The following is a 19,485-nucleotide window of genomic DNA, read 5'->3' as shown; positions in this document are numbered from 1 at the left end:
CAAAGCTTCTCTAAGTGGTTTCACTGTAATGTGGAACGCCGTTCGGACTCGGCTATAAAAAGGAGGTCCCTTGTCATTGAGCTTAACATGGAATCGGGCAGCACTCAGTGATAAGAGAGAAGTTCACCAATGTGGTATCACAATGGACTGAATAGTCTAAGTGAGCCTGATACATCGGGCTGCCACCTAACTTAACCTAACCTAACCTAACAAGTCTCTTTACTGAAATAGCACACATTTTAATTTTTTTAAGCTTGATTACAATGAAACATATTTTAGTTTGGCTAAACAAACAAAAAGTTAACATTTGCTATAAAACTGAAAAAAATTACGTTCTAAAGTTTCCTCGAAATATTTCGATTACAAATCTTGGAATATTTAAATTCTGCCTTTAAATTTACAGTTACGATGAAAATAATAGCATCAATTCCAAATAGTAATTTTTCCTTTGCTGAGCTACACTAGCTTAAAGCGTGTCTAGTCTCTTTACAATAATTTTCGCTGATTGGGTGTTGCGCTTTAAAATTACAAATAAATTTCAAAAATCCAAGAATATTTTATTTTGTGCACTATTTTATATTTTATCAATGTTATCGCCTATATTTCGTCTACATTTGGTAGGTGTCCATATATGAGAGATCCATTTTAATGGCAAATGTCTTGTCCGCTTCTGATTTTATCCTCCGGCTAAGTACTAATCGGAGGATGAGAAACCGGCCATAAGAATACAAAATAAGTCTACATAATATTGTCTTTCGACTGAAATAAGAAAATTCCCTCATTCGGAGGTGGTATTTTTGACTATTGTCTTTGACTGTACATTTGAATTCGAATTTATGCTAACGTATCGAGACAACATTGGACATTGCTGGTGCCGTATAGTCTGCTCCGTTGCCGTAGAGAATTAGTACCACAATAAAGTAGCTTGTTTTTATTGCCATATCGGATTGAGATTGTGAAACGAACCATAAACACTGATTAAGGACATATATTTGCAATGTTGTTGTTCTTATCAAATATCCTTGTTGTTGTTGTTTGAAGAAATGGATAATAAAACTACAAGAAAAATTGATTTAACCAAATGTTTTTGTTTTTTCCTAATTCATTTGGAAAAGTGCTAGAGCATCAAGAAGGAAAACAAAAGAAATCGAAGAAAAAAAATATTTAAGTATATGAAAAAAAAAGAGATCCTAAATAACCAGAAAACAATGGTAGTGTGAGAGTGAGATTGATTATGAAGTCGCTGTAGAACCTTCCCAAAATAAAAACCAAATCCTTGTTATGCCAAATATTAATAATAGTCATTAAATCTAAGAGCGCAGAGGAGTGGAGTGCTTGTATACGAAAACCAAAAAATGCTTAAAGTTCAAATGCTTGAAAATCTCGGTAACAACGACAATTCTCCCAAACGTCAATCTGTCCACCGGGAAACTTCACCGAGGGGATTGAGCGACAGTAATGATGATGATGACTGCACAACACCTACATCGTCGCCCCTGCACCAGTGCCCGCAATTATCACAAAGACAAACGACAACTGGCAGTATCAAGTCCGCTAGTCAGGGCTCATCACCAGCTGGGTATGTATCCAAGATTTAATAGATTTTTTGGTATAATTCCATCCACTGACGACTTGTTTACAATTCTAGAAATCGTTAATAGTTCATGACATTGAATTGTAGTTCACATGTTCACTCTTCAGATTCATATTGAGACCAAGTTTACAAATATTTTTGTTTTTGAAATTTTTCCAAAGATACAATAGAGCATAGAGCACATACTCCTTCGAGTTACTTACGGCTATTTTCTATGCAAGATCAATGGGTTCGTTTGTTTTGTTTCCCGGGAATAAAACGTCTTTGTGGCACAACTATTGAGACACCTATACCATATCAATATTGGAAACAAAATCACCTTTTGTCTTAAATACCATTAGCAAAACCTGTCACGTTTCGCACAATCACTGGTCATAGAAATAAATCTTTTCTAATCATTTTCATTTCATTATGAATATCTTCTGAATACAAACTAGTTTTTTTTTTGCCGCACCAAATCTACCACAACTTCTTCTCCGTCCATCCCTGGAGTCATAATTCCATAACAAATCATTAGTTTCCAATTGAATTCAATAAATTGGATCATACCATTCAACACACTCCCGTATTCATATCAGGGTGGCGTAATCACTGTGTGTTTCCTTATGCCCCTCATGCATCCAGCCAACGAATGGGATATACGCCTACTCTGTGTTCTTGTCTTCCGTCACCGTAGACTGTATCAGGTACTGGTGCTGAATGATGTTTCACTGAAGGCAAGAGGTTCATATTTTAAAGGATTTGAGCAAATGTCGCGACTTGGATTATCGCCGACAAATAGTCTCTGCCACCCGTTCCCCCCTTCAACCCCAAATAAGAAAATTACGAGATGTCTTAAGCCATTTGGACAAACTATAAACAATGTCCAAATAAATCAAATATCATTCAAGAGAAATTACTATGGGCACCTTTTCTTTCCATTTGGGGGAAAATGAAAACTTGGCCACATGGTTAATGGCAAAGGAAAACACATCTTAAAAATAGACATCAGCCTCAGATCTGGAGGTATATGTGTGAGCGTATTGCTCTAGGAATCATAACATACGTCATCCCGTTTGTTTATTTCTAGAGAAATAGAACAATAAGGCCTATTTCCATTTTGGAATCCATAAATTTTTCATTGTTTGGAACGATTTCATTTTTATGATAAGTGTCTCTCCACGAAATGGATTTCGCCTTCGCCTTGTTCATATTCTAAAAAATTGTTTACACAATTTTTTGATATTTCATAGCTGTTTGAAATAGAAGTAATCGATTCTATTCTGAAGTGATTCTGATTTGGTATTCTTCAATTTTGAATATGACCCAGAACACTGTGTGTGCATGAACGCATATTCAATTTAAAGTATAAATTTGTGCATATAATATTCATCTTGAGATTTGAATGTCTAGATATCACTGACTAGATTTTTTTTAAATTCGCGCTAGAAGTTGGCAGCATTGTGAAATAACTCATTTATTTTCAAGAACTCAAGTGAGTTTGCTATTATTTATCGATTTCTGATTCCCCATAATGGTATCAACTCGACCATAAAACCTTATTTGACTTCCAAGACCATATTACATTGGTGCAAAAAGATATTGGTGTTCTGACAAATCTTAAAAGCTGGGACACCTAGAAATTATTCTCAATTAAAACTGATTGATAGAAAGTCGAAGACCGACTATTTACCAATAAAGTCGAGGTCGATATTTTTGAAAATCCACTAATCGAAAATAGGAAAAGTTGATATTCGATTAAAAGAGGAATATGATCCAAATATGTTATATCTTCCAGGTTAAGTATATAAGAATACTTATGTGTAAACAAATCTTAAAAGCTGGGACACCTAGAAATTATTCTCAATTAAAACTGATTGATAGAAAGTCGAAGACCGACTATTTACCAATAAAGTCGAAGTCGATATTTTTGAAAATCCACTAATCGAAAATAGGAAAAGTTGATATTCGATTAAAAGAGGAATATGATCCAAATATGTTATATCTTCCAGGTTAAGTATATAAGAATACTTATGTGTAAACTTATCCGATTTAACTGCAACTCAAAAATTTCAAAAAGTCGAAAAGTCAATTTTTCCATCGTTTGAAAAACTCGATCTTTTGATTCTGATTGCAAACCTTAATTCGAATATCAAATATCCGAATAAGTCCGACCTTGATGCAGAATATGTTATAATAAAAAATTAATTACAATCAACATAAAATACCGCAAATTTTACACAACATTAAGGACAAATTTCTCTCAAAATAAAAATGTTAATTAAAACAAAGTGTATAGCACATACACACAAAAAATTTTTTTTCTAATTCAATCACCAAATTAATTGATCCAATTAATTTTTTAATTGAAATGTCTTCAATCATGAAAATGATAGTATCAATCACAGTTTTAATTGGGCATAGAAAAAATTCTTGATTAAAAAATTAATTGATTTTTTCAGCAAATTTCAATTAATTTTTTAATTGATTCAATTAAAAATTTAATTGATGTTGATTGCAAAACTCAATTAATTTATTAATTAAAAAAGGTAACTATTTTTAATTACTTTCTGAATTGGCTTAGAATTTTTATTTGGATTAACAAATGATTGTTTGAAATACATTTTTAATTAAAAATTAAAAAAAAACAGCACTTTTTTTTAACTGAATTAGTCTTCCAAATTTGATTAAAAAGTTAATTGTATCAATTAATTTTTTAATTAAAAATTTTAAAATTTTCAATCATTGACTTTATTAACTTAATGTTTCTATCATGATTAAAAAGTTAATTGTATCAATTAATTTAATAATTGAAAAAATTTTCAACTTCAATTAACTTTTTAATTGGAAATATTTTGGTGAAATTTTTTTCTGTGTATGCTAAAAATATTTTAATTAAAATAAGATACACATCTTTGCATTGAGGCAAAGAAATAATAATATTTAAATTAAATGGATTTTAGAATCTTTAAATTAAAAACAAGCCTACGGAATGAACGTTTTTCATTCCTCATAAATATGTGGGATGGTCAAAAGTCATGTAAACCATTTTCTATGTATAAGAATGTCGAATAGAATGTGACATAATTTTGTTGCGTATATAATCTCCTATAATTACTTTAAAACATTTCCTAAAAACCGAAAATAAATAGTTTTTCATATCGTCCTTAAATTCGATGGTTTTAGCTACTCCCTATACCTTTAAAGATTTCGTTTGGAAAACGCTCTTTACTTTCAACATGGGAATTTATTCTGTGGTTAGCGCTTTTATAAAGAATACGAATAAATTCATTTTTGTTTCCAGAGTTCTCTTTTAAAAAAGTTTTGAGCCTCAAATCCATCCTTAGTGTAATTCCACGCATCCACGTGTAAAGACCAACTATTAGGCAAGCTTTTCTTTTGATGTTCCTTAAAAAAATCTAACAGCAATCTCAAACATCATGAACTTCTCTTACGTATTTGACAGCAACCCACAGTTCTTGACATTAACCACAATTTTCACTTACGCGTCAAGCCCTTGGCAAAGATTATCGGCTTTACCCTTTTTTATATCTTCATTTCAATCATAAGGCAAAGAAAAGTCTCTTATGTCCAACACCAGTATACTACAATGAAGACTTATTCTGAATATCTTAAGGGGAACACAATATAGAATGGGGCCATTTTCATTGTTACATCGAGCCATTCTTGTATGCGCCAGCTTCTAGCTACATAAGTGGGAGTTAAACGGAAACGTGATTCTTTCGCGATTTAGCCTTTAGGCTAGTGTCTATGTACAGCGTTATGGGGACTTAATCGAGCAAAAATGTTTCACTCCAAATGTCACAGTCATCATTTATTCCAACAATCGATAGTCAAGGCAACCATGTCGTGGTTTCAAGTGTATTACGCCAATAAAAGCCGATTTTTGTTGAGCGTTTATAAGTTAAGGCTTTTGAGGCTTCGCAGCGCCTTTCTTTTTTTTTCATTTCTTTTTAGACGTCTCTTGATCATCCCTTCAACATCAATCTTAATGTTTTTGTTGAAGAAGTACCTGAACACAATCGAGTACATGAACAGGGAACAAAAACTTAGGTATGGATATGTGATTGTGATGATTGTCAAACATACTGGAACATATGTATTTTTGCACAATGGGATATATTTATGCTTCATTGAGGGAAAAAGGAGACCAATAAAAGCTGTAGAGAAGATACAATACAATGACCATAACAATCATTGAATGCTTATTTAGATAATTAATTGTAGAAAAAACATGAAAAGAATGCAGATTTTCTACTAAAGGGTGATTTTTAAGGAACATTAGAAAAAAAAACACAAAATTTAGAAAAATGCATGAACTCTTTACTTAAGTCAATTGGAGCGGGCATGGGGTTAAACATAGATCCACAAAAAATAGTCTAAAGGCGTTAAATTGTACGTTCTAGGGCCAAGTCACCACTCCCGAAGGTGATATAAAATTTTCACCGAAATCGCCAATGAACTTTCTTTACAGAACATGCATTTTGATAAAAAAAAATCAATAATTTGCAAGCATTGTTCGTTTTTTTAAGATTAAGGTTAAATTATGGATCAAACTGAAGATGTTTTACTGTTTCACCATAAAACGTGCGTTAGCTGTTTAAATCAGTGTTGCCAAAAACATAATAGCTAAAAAGTAAACGAACCCTTTACAATATATAAATGGCTGAATCTGCACTGCATCAAATTTTTTGAATTAAAAAAATAATCTTTTTGAGGATTTTGAATATTTGGCCTATAGTTTTTTGTTTGAAATTAAAACAATTTGTGCTTTGATGTATATATTGTAATTTGGTTTTCTAACTTATATTTATTTGTAAATGAATACTTTTGTTGATATATCGAAAACAGAATACGAAAAATCGATAATTCAATATTAATAGGGTGTCTTTAAAAAAATACAGTATGTAGTAAAGCGGTGATTATTTCTATCGTATAAATGAAACATTAGTTAAGTAAACAATTTTGCAAAATTTTTTACGTGGTCTGTTTTTTGAGATCATATCATTTCAGACAGTAGCCATGTTCTATGCAAAAAAAAAATATTTTTCCTTGAGATCATAACCTTTTAGACGGTACACAGACTAAAAATATTGTCTTGAGCCCACACATTTCCTGTCCTTAAAATACGAATCCAAATTTTTCTTAGCACAGGAAACGCATTTCTCTGATATAAAGATTTCGTCCTCGTCCAAACGTCGAAAAACTTTTCAATGAAGTCGTTTTATCCTTAAAGTTAAGTGATGCGATTTAAACTTGAAAATTTCTTTAAAATTAATGAAACCATTCTTGAATTTGTTGACGTTTTGCATCTTGACTACAAAGCAAAAAAACGTTTAAAAATTGGAGATTTCCTACACTTTATTTTAAAGACTTTTTTACTTGAAACAAAGCATAATTTCTCTTATTATCTAGCCTGAATTTGGAAATTTTAGGTGTCGTTAACATGATTTTAAAAGACTGTGATATCACAGGAAAATAGCTGAAAAAACGAATAAATTCGTTTCCTAGAATCAAGTACGCAAAACTTAAATTTAAAAGAGAATTGTGTCTTAAATTTGTCCTTACTTCAATTCTTCGCTTCTTTGGCTCGGAATCAATACCAAAATCATTACTCTAAAGACAAAACCTTCGGAAACGGGCATGTTTTTTTTCAGTATAGCAATGTTCTTGTAATTTAATAAAAAAATCTTTGCTCCAGAATCATAGCACTTTAGATATTATTTCCAGTGTAGCAATATTCTTGTAATTTGAAAAAAATTTTGCTAATGTCTAATTTAATTAAACACTTTTCTTCGAAACATTTTGTTTATACAGTTTTGACTTCAATAATAAAAACGAACTTTCCTCCACTGTGCTCCCAATACGTATACTTGCTTATGTTTTTTAAGTACTGACGTCTTTGTTTTCGTAAAACCCTCCAACAATTGAATGCTGCAAAAGAAAGGTTCTCGTTCCCTTTTGTTATTCCATCAATACCGGTTTCTAGATTTCTATCTGTGATTGATATCAACGTTACTGAGTCTCGTTAATATTAATCTGTTATTTTGACACCGATTTCCTTTGTTGCTGAAGACATATCGGAGAGAATTCTTCCCAACAAAGGCCAAAAGCTGAGGCAACAGAGATCTGCATAAATTGTTTAGCTAAAGGCATTTAATTTTAAATTTAGAAGAAAGTGATTGTGATTCAAACCAATTTAGCTTATCTTATTAATAAGGCACACATATATAGAACTAATAATATAAAATCTATAAAAGACAATATTCTAGACATATTGCATATTTGCATGCTAGAGTATACACCGAGAGAAATATATATGTATATACAAATTTCCCATAACTCCAAAGAAAGCTTGAATTGTCGCATCTCCAAAATTTTTATGTTACAATCTTTATACTACGCTTTGCGCGTAGTATAAAGAGTAAATGCGAGAAATGCCAAAATAGGATCCAATGTGGGGGAACGGAAAAAAATAAATTTGGTAGATGCGAAATGTTTATACAAAATTGTTTTGTATAATACTTAGTCTAAGTTCGTTTCTGCAAATACCGAATATCTTCATCTATATCCATAAATAGGGCCTCATGCCCAGGGATGCTAACTTATTTATGCGAAATAATATGCCTGCCTATTTTTTCGTGTGAAAAATTCAGGGTTGTATAAATATATATTTACAAATACTCAAAACAAAGATTCCGCATTTATTCCGCGCTAACGTTTTTTATATGGAGTATAACAGTTTTTGGTGCGAAAACGTGATCTTAGTACTAGGCTTAAATGTGAATTAATTTCAACCGAACAATTGTTTGACAAACGTAGATGTATGTGAGTTCGATTGTTTTACTTTTAAATAATCTTGGTGAGAAGAAGTAAAAGATTTTTTAAGGTTTAAATTTGTTTTGATTTTACTAAATACGAGTTTATTTTTTAATAATATAATTTCCAGTGTGTAAATACATAATCTAGTATTACAGCATGGTCATATAAAGCAATGGCGCTTCGATTTGGCTAAAATACTTTTAATGGAAGTTTCCCCCTCATATATGAATACCATTTGAAATATTAGCCAGTGTTCAGCTTTCTGAATTAGTTGCTTTTTCATTTAATTAATTGTGCACCATAAATAAGAAATACAACTTCAATCTAAGTTCTTAAAATGTTAACTTCTTGAGAGATGATAGATAGACAGACAGACAGACAAATATTTGATGGGGCTGATGGTTTCCAACCAAAAGTCACCACTTTGTTAATATCTCCACAGACGATGATTCAAAGAAAGATGGAAATAAAGTCGCCGGCCACTTTAATGACACCAATTATGTGCGGGTGAATTGACGATGTGGCTTCCGTTTGCTGCTTGGGAGCCACCATATTAGCTGTTCGCTCCCAATTGTTACAAATCGTTGTATGAAAGATTTAGAGATAGTCAGATCTTCAATCACTACAGTCGAACTATCTATTGGAGGCTGTGGTATTTTCCCATTTCTTGTTGACATTTCGTGCCTTTGGCCCATAATAGCTGGTGGCATAATGTGTAGAGCGAGTGTAATTTATGAACACTTATATGGATTTTTTTATTTTTTACTTTTTCTCTACTCAATTTTAGAAAGGGAATTTCGCTGTACGGAAGACTAAAATGGTCCATAGATTGTGTCACCTAGCCTGAATGGTGAGTGGAGTAGAATTTGAAAAAAAAACCCATTCGTGTAAAAGAGTGGGTCGCTGAAATTTTCCCTTTTAACGTTTAAATGAATACACAGAGGCTGCGAGATGTAGTACTCTCCTTAGCGTCGTACGCCTTGTGAACAGATTTCATTAGTGACACTGGTGGAATAGAGATTAATGATCTCACCTTTGCTACAATCATTAAGGCAAATTTCTGTTTGGTAATTTTTCGTCTCATTTATTGTCGTAAGGTTAATAATCTTTCAATGGCTTTAAATCGACTATGTAGTCTTTCTTTGCTCTTGGTTTGCCGAGACGCATTTCACTTCATAATGATTTTTTATAATTTTGAAACACTTTTTATGAAAATACAAAATGATATATAGACTAGCGCATATGTGAAAATTTTTTTATGGAACCGAGAGAGATGATCTTTCTAATGATGGATATATTAGGCTTGTTATCTATTTAACGCTATTTGAAATTCGAAAGCTACTGACCGGTGGCACTGTGATACGAAAAGTTGGCTCATATATATGCATATCATATTGAAAAAGTAATACTCTGAATTGTAAAGCAAGGGAATAAAAAGTGATGTTATTGCGAAATTAAATATCAATTTTTAATTACAAAAAGTAAGTACAAACTAAATATTGAAGATTCTCAAACATTTAAAGACACATAATTAAGACCCAATTGATATAAAGATCCTCTTTTTATTCATGTCATTTATTATTCTATTAAAAACTTTACAATAATGTTAAGGTCTCAGCGCCTTACGGCATTTTTGAGGCAAGTTGGCAAATGCGTGACAAAGGTAAATGTTTTTAATATATTATAATTGTCAAAAAATATAAGAACAAAATTAAAAAATCAAAAAGAGAGAAAAAAAAATAAAAAGAATATTACAAAAATTATTCCATAAATCTTGAAGGTAATTTAAGATTAAATGAAATTTTTTCGTTAAACTTACACACAAAAAAAAAATTTTCTGATTCAATCACGAAATTAATTGATCCAATTAATTTTTAATTGAAATGTCTTCAATCACGGAAATGGTAGTATCAATTAAAAAATTAATTGAAGGTCAATTAAAAAGTTAATTGATCCAATTAAAAAATTAATTGATACTATTATTTTTGTGAATGATTTTTGTTTCAATTAAAAAAATTGTTGAATCCATTAAATGTTTAATTGAATATTTTTTAAAAATCAATTAAAATTTTAATTGGAAAAATTTTCGTGAAATTTTTTTGTGTGTATGATACTAGTCTCTTTAAAACTTTCATTATTTCATGTCCAGTATCAACTACACACAAAATTTTTTTTCTGATTCAATCACGAAATTAATTGATCCAATTAATTTTTAATTGAAATGTCTTCAATAACAGAAATGATAGTATCAATTAAAAAATTAATTGAAGATCAATTAAAAAGTTAATTCCAAAAAATTAATTGATACTATTATTTTTGTGATTGATTTTTGTTTCAATTAAAAAATTTGTTGAATCAATTAAATTTTTAATTGAATATTTTTTAAAAGTCAATTAAAATTTTAATTGAAAAAATTTTCGTTAAATTTTTTTGTGTGTATTTAAAGCGAACTGTTCATAACAGGTTGGCTGATAAGTCCCCGGTCTAACAAAGAAAAACACATTTTTTTGTCAAAATTCGTTTTTATTATTCAACATAGTTCCCTTCAAGAGCGATACAACGACCTTCCAATTTTTTGATGCCATTTTGTTAGTACTCCTTCGGTTTTGCCTCAAAATAGGCCTCAGTTTCGGCGATCACCTCTTCATTGCAGCCAAATTTTTTCCCTGCGAGCATCCTTTTGAGATCTGAGAACAAGAAAAAGTCGCTGGGGGCCAGATCTGGAGAATACGGTGGGTGGGGAAGCAATTCGAAGCCCAATTGACGAATTTTTGCCATCGTTCTCAATGACTTGTGGCACGGTGCGTTTTGCCGCGATTTCGACCTTCAAACGCTCCAATAACGCCATATAATAGTCACTGTTGATGGTGTTTCCCTTCTCAAAATGATCGATAAAAATGATTCCATGCGCATCCCAAAAACAGAGGCCATTTCTTTGCCAGCGGATTTTTGAGTCTTTCCACGCTTCGGAGACGGTTCACCGGTCGCTGTCCACTCAGCCGACTGTCGATTGGACTCAGGAGTGTAGTGATGGAGCCATGTTTCATCCATTGTCACATATCGACGGAAAAACTCGGGTGTATTACGAGTTCGCAGCTGCAAACACCGCTCGGAATCATCAACACGTTGTTGTTTTTGATCAAATGTGAGCTCGAGCGGCACCCATTTTGCACAGAGCTTCCGCATATCCAAATATTGATGAATGATATGACCAACACGCTCCTTTGATATCTTTAAGGCCTCTGCTGTCTCGATCAACTTCATTTTACGGTCATTCGAAATCATTTTGTGGAGTTTTTTGATGTTTTCGTCTGTAACCACCTCTTTCGGGCGTCCACTGCGTTACCGTCCTCCGTGCTCATTTCACCACGATTGAATTTTGCATACCAATCAATTATTGTTGATTTCCCTGGGACAGAGTCCGGAAACTCATTATCAAGCCAAGTTTTCGCTTCCACCGTATTTTTACCCTTCAGAAAACAGTATTTTATCAAAACACGAAATTCCTTTTTTTCCTTTTTTTCACAATAACAAAAGTTGCTTCACAAAAGACGCTCTATCTCACAATCTAATTGATTTACAGACGTCAAATTTTGACACGAATCATTTGAAGGTTGGTACTATATAAAAATAATATGCATTTAATACTAGCGACGCCATCTATGTGTCAGACCGGGGACTTATCAGCCAACCTGTTATGTTAAAAAAATATTGGTTGAATGAAAAAATATTAAATTAACCCTTCGCTGTATGGCATTTTTAGCATTTTTGTTATATCTGCACTACTCATTTGTAAATTTTACCGTTATCTTTTTCTTTTTATTCGTATGATGTAAGAGTTTCTCCTTGAAAGGCAAATAATTAATTAGTTAGAATATAACAGAAATACTCGCTGAAAAACATCGTTTCTGTAACATATTCAGCCAAACACATTCGGCATGAAGCATATTTATTTTCAGGATTTATTCTATATCTCATTCGTCATTCTTATTTTTCCTCAATACTCTCTCGCTCACTCTTTCTAATTAAATATATCTTTAGACGCATTTCTAAATTAATATATGTTTGCATCCATACATATTATATCTAAGAGTTGTATATCAAACATAATATGTTCAAACATTTTAACATATACAGTAACGTGCAGAATCGAGTACATGTTTTATACTTTTGAGTTGATGTGCCTATAAAACCATAACCAACCCAACTGATATTTTCTTTTTGCATTTTACTCTTTACGAAATTCTAACAAAACTGCTGTGCAAATTCATTAAACAAATACTTATGAACTAATTATTTTATTAGTCCTTCTTCCGTACTTGCATACACAAGGTCGTGGGTTCGATTCCTGCTTCGACCGAACACCAAAAAGTTTTTCAGTGGTGGATTATCCCACCTCAGTAATGCTGGTGACATTTCTGAGGGTTTCAAAGCTTCTCTAAGTGGTTTCACTGCAATGTGGAACGCCGTTCGGACTCGGCTATAAAAAGTAGGTCCCTTGTCATTGAGCTTAACATGGAATCGGGCAGCACTCAGTGATAAGACAGAAGTTCACCAATGCGGTATCACAATGGACTGAATAGTCTAAGTGAGCCTGATACATCGGGCTGCCACCTAACCTAACCTAACCTAACCTAACCTAAGTACTTCTTCCGCAGATTTTTGTTTCCGCTGACAATTAGTACAAAATTCAATCCCATCGAAAATTCGTGATCGATTCTAAAAAGACGGCTAAGAAAATACCCAATAAAGGCTCTGATAAATTTGCACGAAACAATGCAACAACGTGATTTAGTTTTATACAAAATCGTATTAGAAGTATGTCCAAGAGTATTAAAAGTGTCCAAAAAGCTATATTGAGTTTGGTTGGGTGGTTATATTTTTACTGGTATTTTAACTGAAAAGTACAGATTATATGCTAAGTGTTGCACGCTACTGTATGTCCCAAACATGTTATACTAGTTTATGGACATTATATGCTTGCATTCAAGAGTAATGTGCTAAAAAATTGGGCCCCAAACATATATTTTGGTTTCATAAATATACATAATATTCCAAAAAAATTTATATTGTTGCGAAAATTAAATCGTACAACGATGGGTTCACAAACATTTTGATCACGTCTACAGCATAACCTTCTAAATGTTATTGCAACAAAAATTAAATCAATTCAAACGATCACCTTTCTTTTGATTCTGACAAATTTTTAAATCAAACAAAAAATGTAGGTCAACTCTAAGCAAAGAAATATTCATCCATATTGTCAGTCACAACAAAGGCCACATTTCGAACTGACTCCCATTTGGGCTTTGTCTGGGTGAATGTACCCAAAAATTCACTCGCTTCATGGTCCACTCCAAACAATGACGCATGCACATCCAGCCACACAATATAGGCGACATAGACCAGTAAATTGGGTCAAAGCGGCCATCGGTTTGTTCCGCATATGGTCTCTGTCTCTCTCAATGTAATGGAATTGTTATGATAATTCTCCACAAAAGAAAAAGAAGAAAACACTGGCCCAACCACCCAATGGTGGGCATTGAGACAAAACCTTTGCTAATTTTGTCTTGGCCTTTTTGAGACAAAAGTCGTCATTGTCTCGATACTCTAATAGACATGGCAGATCTGATTTTGTTTGATTTGCTAATAACTTGACAAAGGGAAATGTCTAATTAATCGTTGGTGTTTGTAGTTTACTGCTGAATTGTTTTTCGACCAAGAGAAACAGAAACCCCAACTTTGGCCTGCGGTTATTATCTCGGTTGCAGTGGCGTTTTTGGTGGTAATGCCCTGTTTCGCTGGCGCAGCTGATGGTTGGCTGACAACGATTTCGGAGCTCTGATTGCGAACTCACATAATGGTAATGTGGTGGCAGGCATGGGGTAATTCACCCAATAGTACCACTCACAATGAACAACCAGCCTAAAGTGAAACATTTGTTTTGTGGTTTTCAACACCATTCGCTCTCTACTTAAAATTGCCAATAATTTGTGGAAATATTTCCTCCGACAAACACTTGTATTCAAACGAATGATTGGTATATTGAGGGTAGAGGGACGGCAGAGAAGTTGATGTTTGAAAAGTTTCGCTGCATTTGGTCTCACACAAATGGTAGTAGCAATTTAACATAGCTTAGAATAGTAAAAAGCCAAACGATTTTTCGAAATATTTTCATTATAACTTCGATTTCGAGAATTCAATCAATTTGAAATTAAGGAACAGTGGGAGAAACTCCCTCATCAACTCAGTCATATATAAGATACCCCTTTCCAATATCTGATTTGTCTACACACAAAAAACAGCAACAAAATATTGACTTGATCAAAAAGATTATGCAATCTATATTAATGGACACAATTTTTGCATGTAAAGTTAGAACAGTGTTTACAACCTTTATATTAAATGTACGTCCATTTTTTACGACTGAAAACATTGCGGCTTAAAGAAAGTTTAGAGTTTGAATCTTGGGATTATAAATACATATTTTCAAAAATTGGGTATGCTTAGTTGCATTAAGTATGTGGCACCCTTGATTTAAACTTTTTTATTTTAATCATCTTTTACTTTAAAATGTTGTATATAATTTGGATTTTAAAGTAAAATGTATCATTTGAGATACTCAAAAATTAAAATGTTTGTAAATGTGACATCGAGGCCTCGAAATCAATATCGAAATCCACATATATAAATCTCGGCACCGATTTACACACAGTTCTCGTGCAATCAAGATTTGGACAGACATCGCTGCAAAACATGAAAATGCTTTCAATTTTTCCGTCTTAGCAATAAGCCTTGTTATTTTTATCGACATTTAATTCAAATTTGTGGAATCCATGATCAATATTTTTGTAAGCCACATTTTCCTACAAAATAATGTTATTAAACCCTGACCATAATGTCGTTATGGTATAAAATTAAATGGTCCGTTTTATTAATCCCTTTTCAAAATGTTGCGATGCTCGTTCCGGAGTATATATTTTTAAAAGAGAGACTTGTCTTTATAATTCCAATTTTAAATTATTTCATACACCCAGGAAAAAAGTGAACCCACCATGAACGAAAATGTAGGTTACTTTTAGAAAAGTTTAACTAAAATATTTTAGTAATTGTAACATGACAGAAATAAGGTTATAATTTTAGTCGAATTGAAGACAATTTATGTAAAATAATCTTTTATTTTTCTGTTGTTTAAGAAAATTTCATATTATGAAGGAAAATATGGAGTTAAAAGTTGTTAAAATGTCTTTAGCGCTATATGACGTTCACGACAGACACAATTTATGGAAAATTTACTCACTTCAGAAACTTATGAACGTAATTTAAGAAAACTACACCCATTTTAGGAAAATTGGAACTACCATGCCAACATTTTTTTGAATCTGACGGCACTTCCCCACCACGTCGAAAACAATCGTATACGACGTCCAAAACTCGTCGGAAAAGCGCCGTCACTATTGAGAAGTTGTACCACACCATGTTACTACAAAAAAGTTTCGCATGAGTGCAATTATTAGGTGCCTTTTTAGATAAATTTAGAACGACGCCAATAAGAGCCCCTTCAAGTTGTAAAAGAATCATTGTGGTCAAGTAAAACACGATTGTTTAGATGTTTATTTTTTGATTAAACATTTATAAATTCTCGTAAATATAACATTTATACGACTATCACTTCACATTTAACATTTTTTTTTTTGCATTAATAAAAGAATGATGTTGAGTTACAAGTAACAAGTTACATGTTGCAGCGTCTATCAACCAGTGTTTTTATTCTCGATGGAGGCAGCGTGTCTGGAAAAATATCTGAAAAACAATCACTTTACTCCATTTGGAAAGTCAAAAATGGTTCACCAATATACCTTTCACAATTTTAAGCAGAGTAACAATGTTTTCAGCACTTCATTTCCCTTTTTATTTAAATAAATTATAATAAGCTAGTTGCTCTTGGCGTTTCACAAATATAAAATGGCTCTTCTAAGAATAGTGATGGCAAAATACTTTCATGTACACTTAGTACTTTTTGATATGCTTCCCCATCACAGTTGGCGATTGTTGTTGTGTCATTTACGAGTCTGTGATAGCGATGAGGATGAAATGGAACATTGAAATGTTGGCAGGGTATATATAAATTAAACTAAAACCAGCTAATTTTCATGAATTAAACTAAAGTTAAATCGGCTGTAACAAATTTAGTTAACTTTTTTCTAAGCGTTCATTTTCTTTGAACAAAATTATTGAAATGATAGATATCAAATATTATTTAAATTCTTCCATTGTCCCACATTATAAAATACAGCAGCCTTCTACATCTTCGTGCCACAATATCAGTGGCAAAGGAAAAAAATTGCATGGGCGAAATGACAAGAGATATTCATACGCCCCTCCCCATGCCCTATAACATTGTTTCACAAATGATTATCATCAGCGCAGCAATGACTTAGACTAGCAGATCCTCTTTTTAAATCGTGAGAATTTCTGAAGACGCCTTCGATAAGCGTTATTCATAAGAGCCTATTCGCTTGCACAGCTGAACCGCACAGACCTCTTTGTTCCGCATATGATTTGGAATAAAATGCCAATCCTTATTGGTTGCAACGGCAAGTACATATTTCATGGATTACTTGCAGCTATTATTATCGAATCTTGTGGTTGCTGAACCACCGAACCGAATTGACATTGCAAATATTTGAATTTTCTTCTCTTGTAAGCAACAAAGGGCTAAACAATATTCCCATAGAAAATTTGCAAGCAGGAGACGAGTTTCTGATATTTTATGAGATTGGAATTAAGAGGACGTGTCTTTGTCAATGATGAAATTATGACAAGCAGCCTATTTTCAGCTGGTGAGGACATCCAATTGGCTTAGGAAGTGAAATCAATTCCGCAAAACTCACGTTTTATATTTGACGGGTGATATTATCTAATTCATGTGGCAGTAAGAAAGCATCCAATACCATTTCACAGAATTGGTATGGAAAAATAAATGTTGAAATGAAATAAAGTCTGAGTTGACAGAAAACCCTCACTCAGCAATTCCTTGGCGAACCATCATTTGTTTGTTCGAGTACCCATTTACTTCGCGAACTTAGGTATCTTGGAAACCGTCTAAAAGTATTCCAAGTGAAATAATTAATGATAGGTAGAGTCATTTAACACATGTACAATCATTGATAGATATCCAAGGAGTCACCAGCACAAATTGTGGAATGATGCCATATGTCTGGGTCGTTAGAAGGGCTCATCTTCCACAATATAGTACCAATGAGCGACTAATCAATTTTTGGGCTAATCGATTTATGCATTTCATCAAGTGTTTTTGTATCCTTATCCTTATATCCCAAAAACGTGCGTGAATGCCTATTCTCTATCAGGTGTCAAACAGCTGTGCCTATTAGCCTTACAAGTGGACAAGAGGTGTGAGACATTGGAATTTTGTATGTTTAAATTTGACACTTTATTGGCCAAAGAAAGGGTGGTTGGGAAATTTGTGAGAACATCCATTAAGCGAATGGTAGTGCCCGTTATGACCCCATCATTCGGATACCTATGACTTATGTTGAAACAACTAAACATTATACACTGAAAATGTCTTACCATGATCCAAAGACTTTCTCTTTATTTGAATGGTTTTGATATTGATTCAAAGTCACTGGGGACATTTATATGACGCAACTCACTTTTCATCAATATTATTTTTGCATGTCCAATACTAAATTCTGAGGACAAAATAGGGTCACTGAGAAGAATGTCCCTTTTGTGTTCACAAAAACTTCACAACCATTCGTTTATGTTTTGTTGTATGCATTGAAAACTCTGCAAATGTTTCGTCAGGAATATTCATGACTATCTATGTTAATACTTTAACATCCTATTTAAAAACAAAAAATCATTGTAACAATATTTTTTTCAGTGTATGCTTCAAACTTCTAACATTTCAAACGTTTCCTCAGTAATGCGACTATCTAAGTGAATACTTTCAAATCCAATCAATAATTCTATCTGACCTCGAGATAATATTTATGTAACTATTTTCTTTTACCTTTCAGCCCATGTCAAAGTGAACAGGATTAAAGGTTATTATCAATTGATACCTCAGGTATTTGCGGCAGAAATATCCTTAGGGTAATCTGTCCAAGACCAAAAACAAACTTTTACATTTCCTCCATCCCATAAATTCATCAACATGATGTCACACTCCCTCTTGCGTCGTATATGTTTAAGTTATGAAGTGTCGCACGAGCCTACATAAGTGTGAAAAAGGATCTTTGCATGCCCGAACCCTTTCTTCTGTGTCTGCTTATGCAATAATACGCGTAGACATACTTATCTGATTTTCTCTTTTTAAAATCTCGTTTTTTTTCTAATGAAAATGACATAGGACTCTGTTTTCCAGGGAAAAAGGTTAATTATGTGTTTTTAATAATCTCGTTCAACTTCAAAATAAAAAAGGAAAATATACTCTGGAAACTCGGGCATTCATGCTTGGATGGGATGTATTTTCAATTCATTTTAATTTATGCAGACCTCGACTAACACATTTTGTTAATTCACTTCTTTTGCTGCCACAAAAGCGCATTTGCCTGCACCCTGTTTGCCATGCTGAAGGTGACACTCAAAAGCAAGACCTCTTCATCATTCTCTAATCCAATCAGCAAAAGCGATCGCAATGGTGTCAAATTTCTTTGCTTAAAAAGTCAACAATTTTTATGGCATCATTAAATAATTTGGTGGATGTGAAATCCAAAGCCAATGTTTCCAATAACAGGAAATTATTCTAATTATCGAGTCGAGATACAATTCCAGACATCGGTAATAACACAGCAAAAGGAATTTTTGCTAACAAAATTTAAATCATGTTTGGAAAAATGCCAAGTAAGATATTTTCAATCATAATTTGGTCATCCAAATGATTTGCATAATTGTTTGTATCGTGTAAAATCGTAGAGTGTTAGCTACATTCAAAAAAAGTTTATTTGGAGCCAAGATTTTGACTTGTTTTGGTACTTATTCCGAGCCAAGGTTAGGTTAAGTATAGGCTCACTTAGACTATTCAGTCCATAATACAAGGA

The 19,485-nt window shown here is 32.8% G+C and overlaps 1 protein-coding gene across 6 annotated transcripts in view; it reads left to right on the top strand.

Annotated features, from left to right (window-relative positions):
- Nucleotides 1–19,485, top strand: part of RapGAP1 (Rap GTPase activating protein 1) — a 93,675-nt gene that overhangs the window by 18,099 nt on the left and 56,091 nt on the right. For 5 of the 6 annotated variants that reach the window (XM_075297995.1, XM_075297996.1, XM_075297994.1 and 2 more), the window contains exon 2: nucleotides 1,116–1,579. The exons of the other annotated variant lie outside the window; for it this stretch is intronic. In XM_075297995.1, the coding sequence (XP_075154110.1) occupies nucleotides 1,356–1,579 (224 nt within the window). In that variant the 5' untranslated portion in view covers nucleotides 1,116–1,355. The remainder of the gene's footprint in view (nucleotides 1–1,115; nucleotides 1,580–19,485) is intronic. 6 annotated transcript variants of the gene reach the window in all.

Source organism: Haematobia irritans, chromosome 2 (genome assembly GCF_050003625.1).
Source record: "Haematobia irritans isolate KBUSLIRL chromosome 2, ASM5000362v1, whole genome shotgun sequence".
Classification (NCBI taxonomy): Eukaryota; Metazoa; Arthropoda; class Insecta; order Diptera; family Muscidae; genus Haematobia; species Haematobia irritans.
The sequence above is the reverse complement of the archived record's forward strand: the minus strand, read 5'-3'. Positions and strand labels throughout refer to the sequence as shown.